Below are 18,884 nucleotides of genomic sequence, written 5' to 3'. Positions count from 1 at the left end.
CAAAATTTCTGCATATTTATAACAGGGTTTCCCCAAAAGTCCCCTCATCGAATAGTACTTTAAGTCTCCTTTCATACATCATAAACAATGCTTCAATTCCAAAGCTATTGATCAAGGTGAAATTTTTGACTACTCCAAAATCTAGTTAAATGTTTAATCAAATAAAATTTTAAAGTGTGTGAACAGTTCTAAGTACCTAGGTAAAAACATAATATAAAAACCAACTTTAGTAAAACCAGAGACATAGTCTAGAAAGGGGTAGATTTTATTTATCAAGGTAGTGATTAAAAACATTTATAAAGAGCAACTCAGAAAAAAATATATTCAATATATGAGAAAGGGTTATAGAAACCCTGCATTCCATTTCTAGATCACAGGCTTCTCAAAGTGAAAAATAACAAATATTCAACATTCCTAGTCATCTCAGCCCTTGATGTTCAGGCAGGCTAGGAGTGGAGACTGTCATAAATCACAGGTTTGGGGTAGTGTCCCAGTTGCTCATCTTACCATGACCTATATCCAGAGGAGTGATCCACAGAAACCTTCTGCCCCTGTACTTGTGCTACAAGCAAAACAGACAGGAGCGTATTCTCTCTCCAGTTCCCTCTCCATATCCTTGGCTCTACCGTCAGGAAAAGCCTCAATGGCTCCTAGAATCAGGATTCAGTCAACCAGCAGGATGCAGACAAATCAAGACAATCGGGATCCAAGCAAGGACTTTGGTTTGACAGGGCACCTTCACTGGTTGCCTCTCAGGCGCCAGGAAATCAAGGTAGTATGCTTTGTGACATTCTCATCAGGGTAGCTCTTCCATTTCCCCTGAGGACTCTGCTGTAGTCAGTCAACACTGATGCCAGCGCAGTCAGGTTCCTCTTGTAAGAGCCCACTCCTTCAATCGAATCCATCATCCGCTTAGCACGGGGCAGCCCACGAGGAACCACTCGGCACTGACTGCAGCCGCTCAGGGAACTCCATGCCTGGGCGTCGTGTGGGGCTGCTACTCCTGGAGCAGGCTTCGGGAGACCAGCATCCTCATCACTTCATTGCTGCCTGCAGGGGAAGAAGGAAGAATTAGACAGCCTGCCAATGCTTCGACCTGATGGCTAAGTCTATCTAGTTCAGGGTGATTGTGGATGTAAACCAGAATTGTTTTAATCCCTGGGGGGAAGGGGGGCGGCGCCGTGGCTCAATAGGCTAATCCTCCACCTTGCAGCGCTGGCACACCGGGTTCTAGTCCTGGTCGGGGCGCCGGATTCTGTCCCGGTTGCCCCTCTTCCAGTCCAGCTCTCTGCTGTGGCCAGGGAGTGCAGTGGAGGATGGCCCAAGTACTTGGGCCCTGCACCCCATGGGAGACCAGGAGAAGCACCTGGCTCCTGGCTTCGGATCAGCGCGGTGCGCCGGCCACAGTGGCCATTGGAGGGTGAACCAACAGCAAAAGGAAGACCTCTCTCTCTCTCTCACTGTCCACTCTGCCTGTCCAAAAAGAAAAAAAAAAAAATCCCTGGGGGGAATGGGATTATCACAGATTTCTCTCCAAAATACAGACAAAAAATAAGGAAAAGCCTCAAGGGAGGTACCCAGGCAAGGAGGCTTCCAAGTCACACATCCACATGTGCAGCAAGGTAGAATGAGCAAATGGGAGACGACTCCAAATCTATGACTTATGACAGATCTCCATTTCTGGACTACCTGAGCATTAAGGGCTGAGATTATTTGGAAATTTGAATATCTGTGTTTTTAGTTTTTAGAAGCCTATTGGAAAAGAGGAATGATATTTTAAAAAAGTTAAAAAAAACTTTTCTGATGGCAAAATGCTTATGTTAAAAGGCAGGACAGAAAGAGTAAAATTCTATCATTTTACATATACCTACAAAAGCATAGAAAAACTCCAAAAGATATATTTTAAAAGATTAGTTCTGGATGTAGAAACATGAGTGATTAATTTTCTTTTACTTTCTGTGTAATTTTTCAACAATGAATACACAGTTCTTTGGTCGTTGAAAGAATAAAAACATTTTCCCTTAAATGAGGGGATCAATTATTTGCTTCATGTTTAATAGTGACTTTTACTGCAAATGTGGAGTAATCACACAATCTCAAAAAACCAACTTTAAAAAATCAGATTATTCCAACAGTGAAGTCCATGATGAAATAAAATGACAAAGTGGCCAGTCCCATATTTCTCTACAAGTGGATGACAATGTGATTTGAAATAAACATATTTGGCTTTTCTCTCTTAGAATGGCAGGATTAAAAGAGTCAGAATGATGGTGAACCCTAGTCCACTGAATGTAAACTGGTACAGCCACTGTGAAAGGCAGTATGGAGCTATCTCAGAAATCTGAATACAGACCTATCATATGACCCTGCCATCCCACTCCTGGGAATCTACCCAAACCAAAAGAAATCGCATATGAAAGAGTTATCTGTTCCCCCATGTTCACTGCAGCCCAGCTCACAGTAGCTACGATATGGAATCAATCCAGATGCCCATCAATTGTTGATTAGATAAACAAATCATAGTATATATACACTATGGAGTACTACTCAGCTGTAAAAAAAAAAAAAAAAAGAAATCCTGTGTTTTGCAACAAAATGGATGCAACTGGAAACTATTAGACTTAGTGAAGTAAGCCCATCCCCAGATGACAGATACCATATATTTTCCCTGAATTGGGGTAACAGAGTAACTGAAATGTAATGTATTGGAGTGAAATAGACATTGTGAGATTCCATGACTATTACAACCCATTGAGGAACAGTTTTTTTTTTTTTTCTCTTCATACTATCTGTTGAAATCTTTTACTTGGTGAAGGGTAAACTATACGATCATTAAATAAACTGAAAATAGGTCTTTGTAAAAATTAAGAGTGGGAATGTGAGAAGGAGGAGGAGGAAAGGTTGATATGTGGGTGGGAGGGAGGGTGGGGGAGGAAGAGTCACTATGTTCCTTATTCTATATATATGAAATACATGAAACTTCTATAACTTAAATAAAATTAAAAAACAAAAAGAATGAAAGTGAAGTCTTCACAAAACCCGAGTGAGAAGATAACTGCAAGAGTAACAGAAGCAGTGAGAGTCGTGGGAGTCTGATCTGAGCACTAGTGACCAAGCTCCCCAGCATACTTCATGGGCCGGGTTTGTGGCACAAAGCAGCAGGCTCACCTTGCAAAGCCCAGGATTTGGACTTCACTCCAGAACAGTGGGTCACAAAGTGTGTTTCCCACAGAGCAGCTCAGCCTCATGGGAACACCTGCTCTGACACACACTGTTGGGCCTCAGCTGGACCCCGTAATCTGTCTTACGAAGCCCTCTGGGAATGACCAGGCGGTCAGGTTTGAGAAGCATTCTTTGGAGCAGGAAGGGAGGCTACTGCTGGCAGGCTTCTCCCCTGGTCCCACGAAAGCAGCCCTGCGTCCCTTCAGTTGATTCAGAACCTCTGCCCGGTTGCTTGTCCCACAGTGGAACCGCCGAGCTATCTCCTCCAGCGGGAGCACTAGCTCTGTCCTCTCAGGATTTAAGCATGCATTGTGGACAGCGGGGAAGGCCACACGCTGAGCCCGATTCCAGGGGCTTACACGCTTCCCAGACAGAACGTCTGATACTACCAAGAAGTTACTCACGGAGGTTAACTTATTTTATTCAAAACTCTACTAGCAATACTGACACAGAGCATCTGATAATCCACTCTGTGGCTGCTCCCTGATGATCAAGTGTTAGGACACCTGCCAGAGAGGTTCTCTGAGCCCCAACAGGTACTCCTCCACACCAAGCCAACAGCTACTGCTGTGTTTCCAACGTGCTTTCTCACATATTACCTCCTTAGAGCCTTCTCTCATATCTACAAAGGAAACAGAGCAGAAGAGGGGCGTGGTTCAGTGCCTTACCCATGGCGACATAGCACAGCATCCTATCTCTCAGGCCAGTGCTCTTTCTAATGCACCCCTAGGTCATTCCACAGCAGGGCTGGAGGAGGAAAGGACGAAGCTGGAAAACACTGCCTGGTGGGGCTCTGATGACCAAGGACAGACATGCTGGGGCAAGGACTGATCTTGTCATCGTTCGGAGAGGAACGATGACACTTTCACCTTCTAGAATCTGGTGGACCCTGCAGTCACGCACAAACTGCTGGACAGCATAATCCTTCAGGTAGCCATAGCCTCCATGCATCTGTAAAGCCTGGTTGCAGATCTGTAGGGAGACAAAGATTAAGGATCTCTGATTCTGGGAACTGTGGAGCAGGTGGCCTCCCGCTCCTGGAGTTCCCAGTCTGGTAGTGCGCTGTAATCTGATGAGGAGGTACAACCCACTAACAACCAGCCTAGCCCAAAGACCGGCTCCCCACTCCACATGCCACAGACTGCAAGGGACATTCATTTGTCGAATTTGTCAGCTCCCTGGGGACAGGTAGATCAGACTGCTGCCTTTCCCACTCATTACCTGCTGGGGAGGCACAGCCCACAACCCTCCAGCTGGGATTCTAGGACACTCAGGTGCCACCTGGTGGCCAGGCAGCCTCACTGTGGAGGCGGCCTTGTCTCAGATAAGGTAAACACAGAGCAGTGCTAACCTTGGGCAAGAGGCACTGGGCTGCTCTGAGCCTTCCAAAAGGAGTGTCTTATCTAGAAACACAGTCAAATCAACAACATGAGGAAGCGTGGAATGGCCCAGATCAGACTAAAAGGCCACTAGCCGAAGTCCTGTGGAAGCCGCTCACAACCTAATCCGTATCCTAAAGCCATCAAGACCCAAGTTTTCAATTCTGCAAATATTTCAATGACATAATATTTATCTCAAATACTGAAAGTGGCAAAATGTATTGCTCCACTTAAGTCTCTATGAATGTTCTATTTCAGGATGATGGGATATTATGGATTTTAAGCCCCAGGCTATCCCCTGGAACATCCCAGGAGGGCTGGGATCCCAAGTTGGCATGTGCCTTTCAACATCCCGGGGACTGGTATCTGCACCCTGATCTTCCCAGGACAGCGAAAGGCCTTATCACTCACAGCAAAGCACTCGTCTGTAGCAAAGAGCTTGGCCATGGAGCACAGGGCCACTGCATCTTCCCGCTCCTCCTGCAGAGCCACTGCCGCACTGCGGATCATCAGCCGCGAGGCCACCAGCCTTGTCGCCATGTCAGCCAGTTTGAATTGTAAGTACTGCAGCAAAGGGAAAGACAACCAGACGTGACGGAGGGACTGTAGGCCGCACCTGATCTAAGGACATGGACGTGGCTTTTCTAAGGGGCCAAAGGCTCTGTCTGCCTCCTCTACTGAGAAACCTGCCTGCCTTCTACATTCCAAGTGAACTTCCCTTGCTCTACATTTTAACATTACTTCCTCCCAAAAAAAGGTCATGGACAGAAATAAAGCACACGTTCTGGGTGAGATGGCAGCAGGCTCCATGAACTATAACTCAGCCGAGCTCTCTGAGACAATGTGGGCCCTGGAGCAGCGCTAAGGGGTGGCAAGCAAAGGCAGCCAGCTGGGACATTACCTGGTTACTAGCCAGAGGTGCTCCAAACTGCTTCCGGACATTGAGGTGGTCTCGGGTGAGGATGACTGAAGCATGAGCAGCCCCCAGAGAGCAGGAAGCTGGAGAGAAGGGGGTCAGTATTTCCCCTGAGCCTGACGGACGGCACCGCCTGCCCCAGCCCACCGCCTCCTGCCATGCCCTTGCATGTCCTCACCAACGTTGATCCTCCCTCCATTCAGTCCTTTCATGGCAATGAGGAAGCCCTGCCCCTCATTCCCAATCCTGTTGGCCACGGGGACAGCACAGTCTTCGAAGATCACGGCTCGGGTTGGCTGGGAGTTCCACCCCACCTGGCGAAAATCAGGGACTGGGTGGCTGCCCAGCAATCCACTGGGCAGGGCGGCCTTCCCAAGGGACAGAAGCCTGTGAAGTACTGGGCCCAGTACTCTGGGACTTGAGCCCACCAGAACTTAAAACAGGGAAAAAGGAAAAGTTCAGATTTAAAGACTTGTCGACACTCACACAGATCCTTGTTTCAGCAAAGTATTTTTTAATCATATTAAGAGAATTATCTTTCTAATATCTAGCTTATCAGACTAACTATCCACAAATACTTCTCATGATTTCTTGTGGGCTTGGGGCGGGATCTAACTTCTGTTTTGATGCCTCTATGAGTATAACCTTTTATAATAATAGAGACAATACAAAGACTATTTGGAGAAGCTTAATTTACTGTAAAAGGCCTTCACAATAGCTACACTTCTCTCTATTTTTTTGGAAGATTTTTATTTATTTATTTGACAGGTAGAGTTACAGACAGTGAGAGAGAAAGACAGAAAGGTCTTCCCTCCATTGGTTCACTCCCCAAATGGCCACCACGGCCAGAGCTACACCGATCCAAAGCCAGGAGCCAGGTGCTTTTCCTGGTCTCCCACGTGGTGCAGGGGCCCAAGCACTTGGACCATCCTCCAATGCCCTCCCGGGCCACGGTAGAGAGCTGGACTGGAAGAGGAGCAACCAGGACTAGAACCCAGAGCCCATATGGGATTCCAGTGCCACAGGCTGAGGATTAACCTAGCGCACCAAGGCGCCGGCCCCTACACTTCTCTTATAAAGGATGCTGTTGCTACTGGCTGGGGGAATGCACTGGGGACACTGCTCTGGCAGAGACCACTGCTGCCCTGGCGCCAGCTCATGAGAGCTGTTGAGACACATCTTTGCCTATTCTGCATTTCGTGGTATCACATTGGTGGCCTGGAATCAGCCCCGGTGGGAGTATTTATGTCACAGAAATTGGTAAACTCTACAAATAGGTGTTTTGTTTTTGGTTTTATTTTCAGAGAGCTGGTTTACCAGGACATTCCCTGAGTGTGTCTGTCCCAAGCGCAGTTTTGCATATCCGAGCCTGTGACATGCAACTATCTAGCTGTAGTTTTCAACTTTGGGCAAATCACTTAACTACTTGGTGACCTTCATTTTCCTTAGACACTAGGGAGTCAGATGAAGAACCCAGCAGAGCCTCTTCCTTCCAACAAATCCTTTCTGATCTTCCCTATAAAATAAATTAGGGCCCTCACTACTTGATCCTTTTCATCTTTTCCTCCAGGTACTCCCATGCTTCAAAAAACTCTCAGGCTTAATGAGGCAAGTCTGAAAACCACAAACAGTATAACATCTCCCAGCTCCCTTTCAGCTCTGACAACACCACTGCCTTCACATCATTCCCTTACACTAATACATCAATGGCTCTTTTTGGTGCACAAAATAAACTGCATTCCTATGCTTCTAACTTAAAGCCTCTCCAAACGTGGGCCCAGTCTTATCTTCATGAGTCCCCTGTGACTGTTCTATATTGCACCAGCTGCTCTGAACACGATGAAGCCCCCGGCTCCTGGGATCAGCCTGGACCAGCCCTGGCTACTGCAGACATTTGGGGAATAAACCGGTGGATGGAAGCTCTCTCTCTCTCTCTCTCTCTCTCTGTGGATGGAAGTTCTCTCTCTCTGTCTCTCTCATAAATAAATTATTAAATAAATCTTAAAAAAAATTCAGAGAGCATATACTCACAGATAAGAAAATATGTTTTATAATCCCAAACAATGCTAGGAATGACTTTTAGAATTTTGTATTCCCCTCAGGAATTAGCAAGAGGCTTTGCACACAGCAAGTACATAGTAAATGCCTGCTAGTCTACAAAACAGGCCCTAAAACTCCTAACTCCTTGGCAGTTACTAAGAGTCTGGAAGTATCATGCAGGAAAATATGGAGATGCCAGAGTCGTATATTTAGGGATCATTTCATTACCTAGTTCTCCCCAAAAGTCCTAACCATTAACAGTACAAACTAGAGGCAGATCACAGTTTTGATTGGGCTAAAAAAAAAGGTGAATGGGTTCACCCTAATTGCCAACCATGGTTATACCATGGTGTGCCTGCTGTTCATGGTCTGGCTTTGGCACTGCATCTTAGGATTCCCTTACTTTTCTAGGTGTCTATGGGATATCTACTGTCCTTCCTAGATTACCGAAATACCCACCATCACCTACAACGAGTTTTACTTGATTTTTATTGAAACAAGAAAGGTAGCCCATATGCTTCTCATTCCTAAGACTTATCATCACCAATTGCAATTGCCTCTAGGTATCTTTTTTTTTTTGGGATAACAAGTACAAAAAATACCAGGTAAGAAACAGAGGATGGAAGTGGAGGCAGGAGGGGTCACTGTACCTAAACAAACAGCTCGTGGATTTTAATGGCAAATCTTGTCCTTTTCCCAAAAGGTCCCCATTCTTTTTTTTTTTTTTTAAGCAATGCTGCGTTCTATTTTTCAGGCTCCTGTTGAAAATCCCAACAGAAGCAACTGCCTCAAAGGCAGGTTAGTAGGTACAACCACAATGTGAACTTCTATTTCCTAAAATACAACAAGAGTTGGCCTGGCAACTGGCAGAGTCTCATAACTCGAATTGCTTCCTGCCCAGTCATCACTCACCTTCTTCTCCTTCTTGCCAAAGCTGAGGCCAGGGGTCCCCTTCTCAACGAGTATGCATGAGATGCCCTTGGGGCCTGGCCCTCCTGTTCGGCACATGACCACGTAGATATCTGCTTCACCAGCACCGCTGATGAAGGCCTGTGCGGTTGCAGAAGGGGGTGCACAGGGATCAGGGAATGCCTAACGTCTGGGGAAATCCCTGGAGCCCTCCCAGCAACAGGACGCTAAAAGGCATAATGGCACAGAGAGCCCAAAGAGGGATAAACCACAGCCACAGTCACTGGACAAAAGGGGATTTAGTTGATTAGAGAATCAAAGGAGAGACAAAAATGAGTGAAATTATCTGGAATCAGATCAAAAGAGACGGCGATAGTGAGCGTGAATACAGGGAAATGGGTCAGAAGTTCTCTCCCCAGCACTTAAAAAGCACATGGGAATATGAACAGACAGTCGGGCAGTCTGTCGGTACCTTGGAGCCATTGAGGACGTACTGATCTCCTTGTCGTTTCGCCGAGGTCAACAGGGATGCAGCATCACTCCCACTTCCTGAGGCAGGAATCAAAAAGTGAGCAGAGAGGGGGTCAAGGAGCCCCGCACGATTCCACCTCCGCAGGAGACCGTCTTTAGGGGGCAACAGCTTAGGGGGCAGTACTTTCAAATCCACATATTCAAAGGAACTGCTGGTCAGACCACTGTCCATCTCCCAACACACCAGCAGCTGGCACCGAGCCTCCGTTCTGCAGCCAAGAGGTCCCCTGACCTACAGGCCTCTCGGTCCTATGACATCAGGTCACAGAGCTGTATTACTCCACGTACTCCATGACAAAACTGCTTGGTCAACAGTGGTTATGTGTGTCGATGGGCGAGAAGGAGTACTTGATGACTACCAAAGCCATCTCTCTCTTGCTGGCTCTTGCCACAGCAGAGCAAACCCACCTGGTTCAGTGAGGCAGTAGGAAGCAAACTTCTCCATGGTACAGAGCGGTGGGCAAAATTTGTGCCTCTGATCCTCATTTCCAAAGCTATCAATCATCCAGGCACACATGCTGATAGGTACATAAAGAAGACAAGACATTGACAGAAACAAAGAGGGAAAAGAAATGGAAATCGGGGCAGGGGTGGGGAAAGAGAGCAAAGGGCAGCCGAGGAGAGAGAGCAGAAGGCACAGTGGGAAGGGAAAAGTCACAATTGAGAAGATTCAACTTCAAAGACAGGGCCGGATTAAAACAACCTCCTAGAATACACACTGCCCAGAGATAACCAGGTGTCTCTCCCTTGGCTGTTCTACTTCTAGTTATGTGCAGAGGACCCCAGCAAAGCAGTTACATGCACTTTGTCTTAATTTCTCTGGCTACTGGAGGTTTCATATTTGGACTGAGAAAACAGGTAACAGGATCCTGACCACGGGACTAGAGAAGTCTGATGACACCTGCTCAGGTCAGGACTCTGAGAAGGCTGGCAGACCGATGCCGTCAGCAAGGCCCAAGACAACAGACTCAAGTCTGACAGGCAGCAGCAGACGCAGGGCATTCTGGGCAGGCTAGTTCCTCAAGGGCAATCTGCCCGAGACGCTCCCTTTTCTCTCCACGGGTCTCGTATTTCCCACTCAACCCCCGTGGGCACTGCACTGTGCTTTCCAAGCCGGGACACTCACTTGTGGATGCTCATATAGGCTGTGGTGCTGGTGCAGCCTGTGGCCAAGGCTTCAAAGATGACAGAGGTATCAAGCCGTGACAGGCCAGAGCCCCCCACATCTGTTCGCACATACACTCCCCCAAAGCCCAGCTGGGCTGCCTTCCGCATCATATCCACTGGAAACAGCTCCTAATTATGAAAAAAGAGCAGAGTCTTAGGTGACTAAGTCAGAGATGGATTTTCCTTCAGAGAATACAATGGGGCAGGGGTTGGGGGCTTGGGAGGTTTGCATTTAGACAGTGACAGTGTACAGATTCTCTGGTTAATATGCCTGTTTGTCATCTCACGGTGGCATGAGTTAACATGCAGTCTCCAAGAACTGTTGTTCTGATCTTGAAAAGTTTCATGATTTATAGAACTGGTTTTTTAAGTAGATCCAAATCCCGTTCAATTTACCAAAAAAAAAAAAAAAAAAAGTATCTATAAAAAGATCAGAATGCCTTCTACAAAAGCAATCACCAATGCCCACTCCTTTCACTTGTAGTAAAAGAATGGACAATGGCCCCTTACGGGTATAAGGAGATGAAGATGAGGGTCACTGCATGCGGCATCTGTTGGAACATCTAGTCACAGGGAAAACTCCTACCTTCTGGTCCCACTCTGCCATATTTGGGGCCATTTCCCGGGCGGCAAAGTCAAAGGCCACTTTCTGAAATTCTTTCTGTTCTTCATTGAGTCCCATGGAAGCTGTGGGCAGGAGTGCATTTGTTCAGTTCCAGGACCAGCATCAGGCAAGCGTGCTGCCAGCAAGCAGCAGCAGGAAGCTGAGACAGTGGACCTACTGCAGCCTCAGCAGGAGAACGGCTTCAGCTGCTATCAGTCAGTCCCTCAGAGGCAGGAGAGACAGTCCTCAGACACACACAGAGAAACCTAGGATAGTAACCTGGTGACTGCTCAGGCATATGTTACCCTACACACTAAACAGGAGTCCTAGATAAGCAGAGGTCACAGTAAAATAAATGAGGAGGAACGGGGTACAAACAGGATCAGAGTGTGCAGAGTCGCCTGAAGGGAGCAAACACCGTCACCTTTTCCCTTCCTCCTTAACTCCCAACTGGGCTGGCTGAAATCATTTACCTACTGATTTTTTCCAAATACTCTATTTCTCATAATCCATATTAAAAAATAATGAATAAGGGCCGGTGCTGTGGCATGGGGGTAAAGCCACTGCCTGCGGTGCCAGCATCCCATATGTGTTCAAGTCCTGGCTGCTCCACTTCAGTCTGGCTCTCTGCTATAGCCAGGGAAGGCAGTGGAAAATGGCTCAAGTGCTTGGGCCCTGCACTCACTTGGGAGACCTGGAAGAAGCTCCTGGCTCCTGGCTTCAGATAGGCTCAGTTCTAGCCATTGTGGCCATTTGCGGAGTGAACTATTGGATAAAGACCTCTCTTTCCCTCTGCCTCTGCCTCTCTGTAACTCTTGACTTTCAAATAAATAAATAAATCTCCAAAAACAAAATAATGAAAACACACTGATCCTCAAATTATGGTAAACATTCCCCCACCTATGGGAGATCCTATGTTTTCTGTACTGATATCTTGAAAAATTCCTACCCTACCTATTTGAATGTATCAATGTCTCCATTTTAAAAGATCAATTGAGCAATTGGCTTATTTGGCAATGAAGGAAAAGGGCATACATAAAGGCTATGCCAGGAGAAAACACTGCTGTCCTCTGTCTCAGCACTCTCATTAAAACATGAAACCCACACTAGGCTACCTTGAAAGCCCAGAGCAGAAATCTATGTTGATTATTTTACTCAGGAATATGGAGAGGGATAAACAATTCATAGTTCCCCGGCTGGGGGTCAGGTCATTGATTCACACGTTCTTGTGGAAATGCTTCCGTTGCTCATACGCAGAGATCATTCACAAAAGAATATTTCTTCAGTGTCTACCACATGGCAGTGTTGAAGAAGATTCATTTACACAAGGATGATGTAAACAATTATAATGCAAACATCTTGTTGCTACAGAAATTTGCTTTGGTATCAATCAAGGTTACCTTGTTTACCAAACCCTACGTGTGAGCACAGGGTACTTCTTGAAGGAATTTTAGGATACAAGAAGAAAGCAGTATTCTATACCATAGTGCATTTTATAGATCTGATATCAAGCTAAGGAATTCATTCTGCTATAAAGAAAAGTGTCATTTATTTAAAATAAATTTTTTAAATTTCAGAAGCAAAATGTAGTTCGGTGATTGGCGAACAAATCATAAACTGGCTGGGACTAATTAAGTCCCTTGGGGTCTACTCCCAGCTATTCACATTCAAATATATGCCTGCTGTCTAAAGACATTTTTATAGTTTTATAGTCAGTTTTGTAATCTCTGACAGTTTTGTAATTACAATAATAGTTACTTTTCCTACAGGAATTTCAACGGTAAAAATGCTTTATAGCTAAAGGTGTTAAGTTATAAATCTACTTATGTCAGCAAATCTTCGTCAGCTACCTGGAACTTTTGTTCATCTATCACCACCAGCAATTATCGTTTAACAACCTCATCACCTTAACGACCTAATGTGATGATCTTAAAAAACAAACATAAACAGAAAGTCCCAAGTTTCTTCACCTTTCTAAGCACCTAGGAATGACTGGACAGCAGGGAGATGGATGTAGGGGTAGGATGGGGCTGGTATGGGAGTGAGTGGGATGGTTGTTGGCCCAGGACAGTGGAGGAGAGGGGAGCTGGCCCCAGGGCACAGGACAGAGTGCTATGGCTCAGCCCCCAAAACTGGCTGGAGGAGTTGCTATAGAACCCCTAAAACCATGTCCACTTATTCAAGGTACAGTAAGCCCATCAGTGGGCTGGTGGGAAAAGTAGGTTTCTGTTGCAATGCCCAGAGCAAGGAGCCAGGCGGCTATGGCTTCCTTCCCAGGCTCCCCAGGGAGTAAAGGTACTGAATCAGGGATGAGCAACGTGCAATCAGCTCAGCGCGGGGGCCTCTGGTTGGTCCACAGTGAGCCTGGCCCTTCTTCCACTGGTCAGCGATGGGCGCCAGGTTCTTTTAGAATGGCAAAGGTGAGCTCTGTCGGGTTCTTAGGGCAGATTAGTTTCTTTCACCGCGGCTGAAAAATAGTTAATTGAAAATGGAACACGAAGATGCTAGCTATGTGGGTGATAAATGAATTACTTTCAAGTTGAGCAACACGTCGTTCCACCTGTTGAGTTCTTGGCAGCTCTCGGAATAGAGGCTAGCACTGAGCAGTCCATCAGCGACTACCTAACTCCCCTTAGGGAAGCAATCTTTACAAAGCACTGCAAGGTATAGAAGAGACACTGGGGCCCCGATAACAACCAAACCAAAGGCTCCGACACCGGGGTGGGGGGCCGGTATCTGGCCAGGGGATCACGGGGTCGAGTGGGAACCCCGGGAGTGACCAGAGGGTGCGGGGAGCTGGTTTGGGGGCCACTGGACCGAGCGGAGCGGGGGAGCTGGCCCCGAGCTGGTGGGACGCGGCGGAGCGGGGAGCGGGTCCGCAGGTGAAGGAGCTGTCGGTCAGGTAACCACCCCCGGGTGCCCGCACCTCCGCACTGCCCTCCACCCATGCCTGTCCGGGTCCCGGACAACTGTCCCTCCCTAGCCCAGAGCCAGCCTTACGGTCGATGCAAGAAGTCAAGCTCCGGTGGCTGGCGGGGGCCCGGAGACTGCCACCCAGGGCTCCCAAGAGAGCCCTGAGGGGCCGACAGCCGAAGACCAGCATCGCAGCAGGAGACAGCGACTTCAGCTGCCTGGCGCGGGCCGGGACTTGCGGAGACGACCCCTTAGCCCGTTGCACTCTGGGAGTTGTAGTCCACTCAGTTGCAGTCCCCGGGCTGCCAAGGCGCGGGGACTACAACTCCCAGAGATCCGCAGGACGTAAGCCCCACTGTCTTGGCTTCAGCCTAACCCCGCGGGTTCTGACTGCACGCACTCCGGTGGGGTCCGCTGTGCGGAGGGGTGAGAGGGGTCAAGGAAACCGAGAGTTTGGGGGTGGGGGTGGGTATGCGAGCTGCAAACGGCGCAGATAACGGAGGGCACGATTTGAATGCCTTAAGCATAGCTGTCTGCGTTCTTCGCAAAACTCCGAGGCCCTTAGCCGTCCTCTCATGGCCTCCATCTTGTTCTGCCTAGGCTTTTGGGGGCGGTAGAGTTGCTGCTCGTGTCTCTCGGTGGGTTCCAGAATCCTCCGCACTTGCGCGCCCTGCAGGGGAGACGATGCCAAGACCCCGGAAGAGGCTGGCTGAGACTGCTGGCCCAGGTGAGCTGCACCCAGGCTGCAAAAAGACATCGCCTTAAAAAAAAAAAAAAAAAAAAAAAAAAAAAGCCCGTTTAATGTGATTCTCTGCTCCCTGCTTTGCGGTCTTCCATTCCGTCATCCCTAATCTTACAAGTTTTCTCTTCCTGCCAGGCTTCCTCCCCACAGTCCCTTCTGCTTGTTTTTTCAAACAGATCTTTCTTAAACAGGAAGAGTATTTGCAATACGGGGTGGCTAAGGTCAAGAATCTACGTTTGCTGCTCTCGGCAAACAAGCAGACAGGTCTAGCGGAGAGAGTCCTGGAGACTGAATTCCTGGAATAACATGGCAGCGCTTGGGAAAACAGGCTTTGAATTCAACTTTAAAGAATGGAAAGGCTTTTCCGCAGGCACAGTGTTAGTACACAAAGAACATCGTGCCATTTTTATCTTCACAAGATGAGTGACATAGAGCAGATACAAAGAACGGAGAGAAAACACATCTCTAGGGCATGGCAAGGATTCCAGACTGCCTCCAACCCACTGAAGTCGTTAACAAATACGAGGTGTCTGCAGTGTGCTTATTAACTGTCATCTCTAGACAGGCTAGCAAGGCATGCTGAGTTCAGAGCGTTGGACAGCCACAAATGATAGAGGTAGAAACAGACTAAATATAGAGCCAGCATGGTATGGTCATTGGTGGGGCCATTCAGATAGACCCAGAGTGACCAGTCTTAAGCTGGTATCTTGATCCTCCCGTTAACTGGATGTGTGACCTGGAGCACTACCCGGAAGAACAGAACGTCCCACAGGTTATGTAGGTTAGCCAAGTTAGAGTTACGCCTTCACGTAGTAAGAATCTAACAAGTGTTAGCTGTTGGGTGGCCTACTATGTTCCAAGTACCTCTCTGTTAATTCTTTTGGAATCAAATCCAATCTTTACCATGTCTACAAGGTCATGAAGCATAGTGTACAAGGAAGGAAGTGTGAGATGGTAATGATGGTTAATATTTGAGATGTATTACAATGCCAGGCATTGTGTAAGCCCTTTGTATTACCCCATTTAATTTTTAAAACAACTCCAAGTTGCTCAGTTTCCTCGGGAGTGGATAGTCTGAGCAAAGAGAGTGAGGGAAGGAAACCATTTGTCAACTACTGCCAGGACCATTAATTTAAATAGCCTTGTAAAGTGTTCTTATTGAATGGATAATCCAGAAGGTATCCTAGAGTACACATTCTAGTCCAGTTTTTATAAACTGAAATTTATCTGTAAGAGTGGCGGTACAGGTAGTAATTGATGGAACCAGGATCTGAATCCAGGTCTGATGCCAAAATCTAAGCTTTTCCCACAACGGAATATAACAAACCTCTCAGCAAGCATAAGGTTTTTTTTTTCTTCTCCTGTTGCAGATAATAAGAGGCTATCTGAAAAATGTACCAAAACTGAAAACTCAGCTGACGTGGGGAACTGCAGCCCTCAGAAAGCTCCAACCTCTAAAAACCGTGAGAAGACTCCACACAGCCACTGGCTGATGAAGTCAGAGCCAGAAAGCCGGCTAGAGAAAGGTGTAGATGTGAAGGTGAGATCGTGTGAGAAGTGGATATGGGACACCAAACAGTTCTGTAACCAGGTTCTGATCTTGGAAGGGCTGGATGAGGTAAAAATGAATCAAATTAGCAGGATTTATTACCATCAACTATAGGGGTTAGAGGGGTTTCAGATTTTTGAGTTCTCAGGTTTTGCTGATGTTCAGAAAACTTTGGGATTTTGGACCATTTTGAGAGTTTTGGATTAGGTATGCTCAACCTGTATCTGTGTTGTGCCACTTTTGTCTAGGCAGAGGTAGGAAAACTTTTATCTGCAGTGGGTCAGGTAAGAACTGTTGTAGGCTTGAGGTCTTCGAGTATCTGTTCCAAGTCTGTCCTTGTAGCAAAAATTGGCCATAGACAGGACATAAACAAGCAGGTATGGTGTTCAAGAAAAACTTTATTTACAGAATCAAGCATGGGCTACATTTTCCAACCTCAGTCTTGCCTGCTTTTCCCTTAACCACGTGTGTTGCTGCCAGGTGTCTCCCTGCCCACACAGAACCCATGTAAACCAGTTTACATTCAGGGAATGTATGTAAAACTGTTGTAATAATAGCCTAGGGAAAATAAAGTAGAAATATTCTGGATGAAATATGGAATACTTTTAATAAGTGGCATGCATATAGCCAGCAGATTACTTTATCATCTGGATTATCCATTCAACTAATCCTCTTAATTGGCAAGGATAACAAGATAACACAAGGCTTACATTCACCCATCATCACCGACTGTGGAGCTGCTTTGCAGCAAACAATATACTTGCATTACAGTCCGTAGCTCCTTCAGTGTGGAGGTGGGAACTGTGTGCTTACAGTTGGCCAAGGAATGTCTGACAACAGACTTTGTTTCTTCTTGCCTAGTTTGGTATTGAGGATCTCAAAGCCCAACCCAAGCAGACAGCATGCTGGGATGGTGTTCGCAACTACCAGGTAAGAAAGTAAGGGGTAGGACACCCAAGAGCTACACAGTGGGATAGCAGAACCTCTTGGACAAGTTAACCTGAAAATGCATTCAAAAATACTTCAGTTACTCTGCCTGTATAATGAAATCTGCCAGAGCCCTGGTACAAGTCTGGGTGTCTTGGCAAAAGGGGAGCATCTTTATTATGAGTTGGGGGGAGGCTGCAAAAAAAAAAAAAAAGCCAACTATAAAAAGCAGACTGACTTCTTTTTAGAAAAGCTAGCGGAGAAAATTCTTATTTATTCTCCCATGGGACAGGCGCGGAACTTCCTTAGATCCATGAAGCTGGAAGAAGAAGCCTTCTTCTACCATAGCAACTGCAAACAGCCAGGCATCGCAGGCCTTATGAAGGTTAGTTGGAGAGTTTTGTTCTCAATCCCTCTCCCTCTAGGGAGACTTACTCCTATAGGTTCAAAAGGACACAGCTTAAATTGGTTAACAGAAAAATAAGCAGCTTCCTGCCCATATCCCCTGTCACTGGATATCACAGAGAGAAACTGTGACACGTGACATACAGGAAGGCCATGGCCCCTTCCTGTAGGACAAGGATTAAAGCAAGGCCACCCTTCCTTTCAGCTCCTATAAGCACAAGATTTCTCTCCAGGTCTAATCCTTGGTTTCTCATTCAAAAATAGGCTTCATGCTATAGTTCCTACAAGCTGAGAGTTATCTGGATAAAATTAACAACTGTGCAGATGGTAAAAACCAGTGGTACCAATAAAAACATTTACCATTTGGTTTTAGAACATGCTTTGAGACTTTTTGTAAAAGCCTAACTATGCTTGCCTGAGACTGTAAATTAATTTCCAGGCATTTGAGCTCTCGTGGGCTCAACAAGACAAATGGGGCAAGAATGTGCAGGCTAGAAAGTAAAGGGTAGACCTGGGTTAAAGATCGGCCTTGGAGTGGGTTGTGCAGACAAACGACTGGACACTGGTTTTGGTTTCAGATTGTGAAGGAGGCTTACCCAGACCATACCCAGTTTGAGAAAAACAGTCCCCACTATGACCCATCCAGCAAAGAAGACAACCCCAAGTGGTCCATGGTAAAGACTGACTATTCCTATTTATTTCATGAGAAGGGAAGGATGGACAAAGGGAGGAGGAGGGTCTAGGGTGCTATTAGGTCAACACAGCCCAGCTCCTGCCCATTGGAGGTTATGCTGACTTTGGAGACAACAGCATTTGCAGCCCTGCCCATAGGAGCTCTCTGCAAGCAGAACAGGCGCAGATGGCTGGGTATCTCTTTGTGTTCCATATGCTGTTGTCATGTAGGTGGATGTACAGTTTGTCCGGATGATGAAGCGTTTCATCCCCCTGGCTGAGCTCAAAACCTATCACCAGGCTCACAAAGCCACGGGTGGCCCCTTAAAAAACATGGCTCTCTTCACCCGCCAGAGACTGTCAGTTCAGCCCCTGACACAAGGTAAGAGTGGGCCATTTCCCTATAGTCCTCCCCCTGGAATGACCCTGGGAATCCCCACTTGCTGGCTGATTCAGCCTGGGCACGGTGTTAACCTCTGTCAGTGTCCTCACCTGAAAAGCCACAGAGCAGGAGTATGTCCTGAGTTACCCATGACTGTGAACCCAGTACTCAGCAGTGCTTGGCACTTGGTCACTCCATGGTTTCTGAATGAATGGCAGTGTGCTTAAACCACGTGGGACATACCTACCAGTATCTGACAACATAACACCTAATTCCTCCCTTCCTTTTTCCCCTTTTTGATAGAAGAGTTTGATTTTATTTTGAGCCTGGAGGAAAAGGAACCAAGTTAACTGAGACAGTGCTGTGGGCATGAGCAAGACATTACTCCAAAGAAGTGAAGCTTTCCTAAGAAAAAGGAAGGTGTAAGAAGGGTTGCTTGTTACATTCACCTGGCGTTTTGCACATAGGTGGGTTTTGTGTACTTTTTTCAATAAAACGTTGATCTCAAAGTTGGAAGGCTTTTCTT

General features: G+C 46.8%; 2 protein-coding genes across 4 annotated transcripts; one reads left to right on the top strand and one right to left on the bottom strand.

Annotated features, from left to right (window-relative positions):
- Positions 1-244: 244 nt before the first annotated feature.
- Positions 245-13,953, bottom strand: ACAD8 (acyl-CoA dehydrogenase family member 8). 2 transcript variants are annotated; one of them, XM_070048389.1, is made up of 11 exons: positions 13,769-13,953; positions 10,751-10,851; positions 10,124-10,293; positions 9,406-9,515; positions 8,939-9,015; positions 8,470-8,607; positions 5,696-5,831; positions 5,503-5,600; positions 5,013-5,165; positions 4,092-4,194; positions 245-1,050 (listed from the first exon to the last, which is right to left on the bottom strand). In XM_070048389.1, exons 1-11 carry the CDS (start codon positions 13,869-13,871, stop codon positions 998-1,000), a joined length of 1,242 nt encoding a protein of 413 aa, XP_069904490.1. In that variant the 5' UTR covers positions 13,872-13,953; the 3' UTR covers positions 245-997. The 2 variants fall into 2 exon arrangements, with proteins under 2 accessions (XP_069904490.1, XP_069904493.1); XM_070048392.1 differs by having other exon boundaries at positions 10,751-13,235; positions 13,769-13,917.
- A 58-nt stretch (positions 13,954-14,011) lies between these two features.
- THYN1 (thymocyte nuclear protein 1) lies at positions 14,012-18,867 on the top strand. 2 transcript variants are annotated; one of them, XM_008248360.4, is made up of 8 exons: positions 14,012-14,107; positions 14,282-14,408; positions 15,794-15,963; positions 16,834-16,902; positions 17,192-17,284; positions 17,883-17,978; positions 18,208-18,358; positions 18,665-18,867. In XM_008248360.4, the coding sequence occupies exons 2-8, from the start codon at positions 14,366-14,368 to the stop codon at positions 18,706-18,708; spliced, it is 666 nt and encodes a 221-aa protein (XP_008246582.1). In that variant the 5' UTR covers positions 14,012-14,107; positions 14,282-14,365; the 3' UTR covers positions 18,709-18,867. The 2 variants fall into 2 exon arrangements, with proteins under 2 accessions (XP_008246582.1, XP_002721602.1); XM_002721556.5 differs by having other exon boundaries at positions 18,662-18,867.
- The last annotated feature ends 17 nt before the right edge of the window (positions 18,868-18,884 follow it).

Source organism: Oryctolagus cuniculus, chromosome 1, assembly GCF_964237555.1.
Source record: "Oryctolagus cuniculus chromosome 1, mOryCun1.1, whole genome shotgun sequence".
Taxonomy (NCBI): Eukaryota; Metazoa; Chordata; class Mammalia; order Lagomorpha; family Leporidae; genus Oryctolagus; species Oryctolagus cuniculus.
This window is presented reverse-complemented; position numbering and strand designations above follow the sequence as displayed.

Bases quoted from the DNA above. Each gene is read 5' to 3' on its own strand.
- ACAD8 (XM_070048389.1), bottom strand. From the start codon at position 13,871: ATGCTGGTCTTCGGCTGTCGGCCCCTCAGGGCTCTCTTGGGAGCCCTG. The intron at 8,608-8,938 runs GTACCGACAGAC...GCAACCGCACAG, and splicing joins ACGTCCTCAATGGCTCCAAG to GCCTTCATCAGCGGTGCTGG. The intron at 4,195-5,012 runs GTGAGTGATAAG...GTCTCCCTACAG, and splicing joins CTACAGACGAGTGCTTTGCT to ATCTGCAACCAGGCTTTACA.
- THYN1 (XM_002721556.5), top strand. From the start codon at position 14,366: ATGCCAAGACCCCGGAAGAGGCTGGCTGAGACTGCTGGCCCAG. The intron at 16,903-17,191 runs GTAAGAAAGTAA...CCCATGGGACAG, and splicing joins ATGGTGTTCGCAACTACCAG to GCGCGGAACTTCCTTAGATC. The intron at 17,285-17,882 runs GTTAGTTGGAGA...TTTTGGTTTCAG, and splicing joins GCATCGCAGGCCTTATGAAG to ATTGTGAAGGAGGCTTACCC.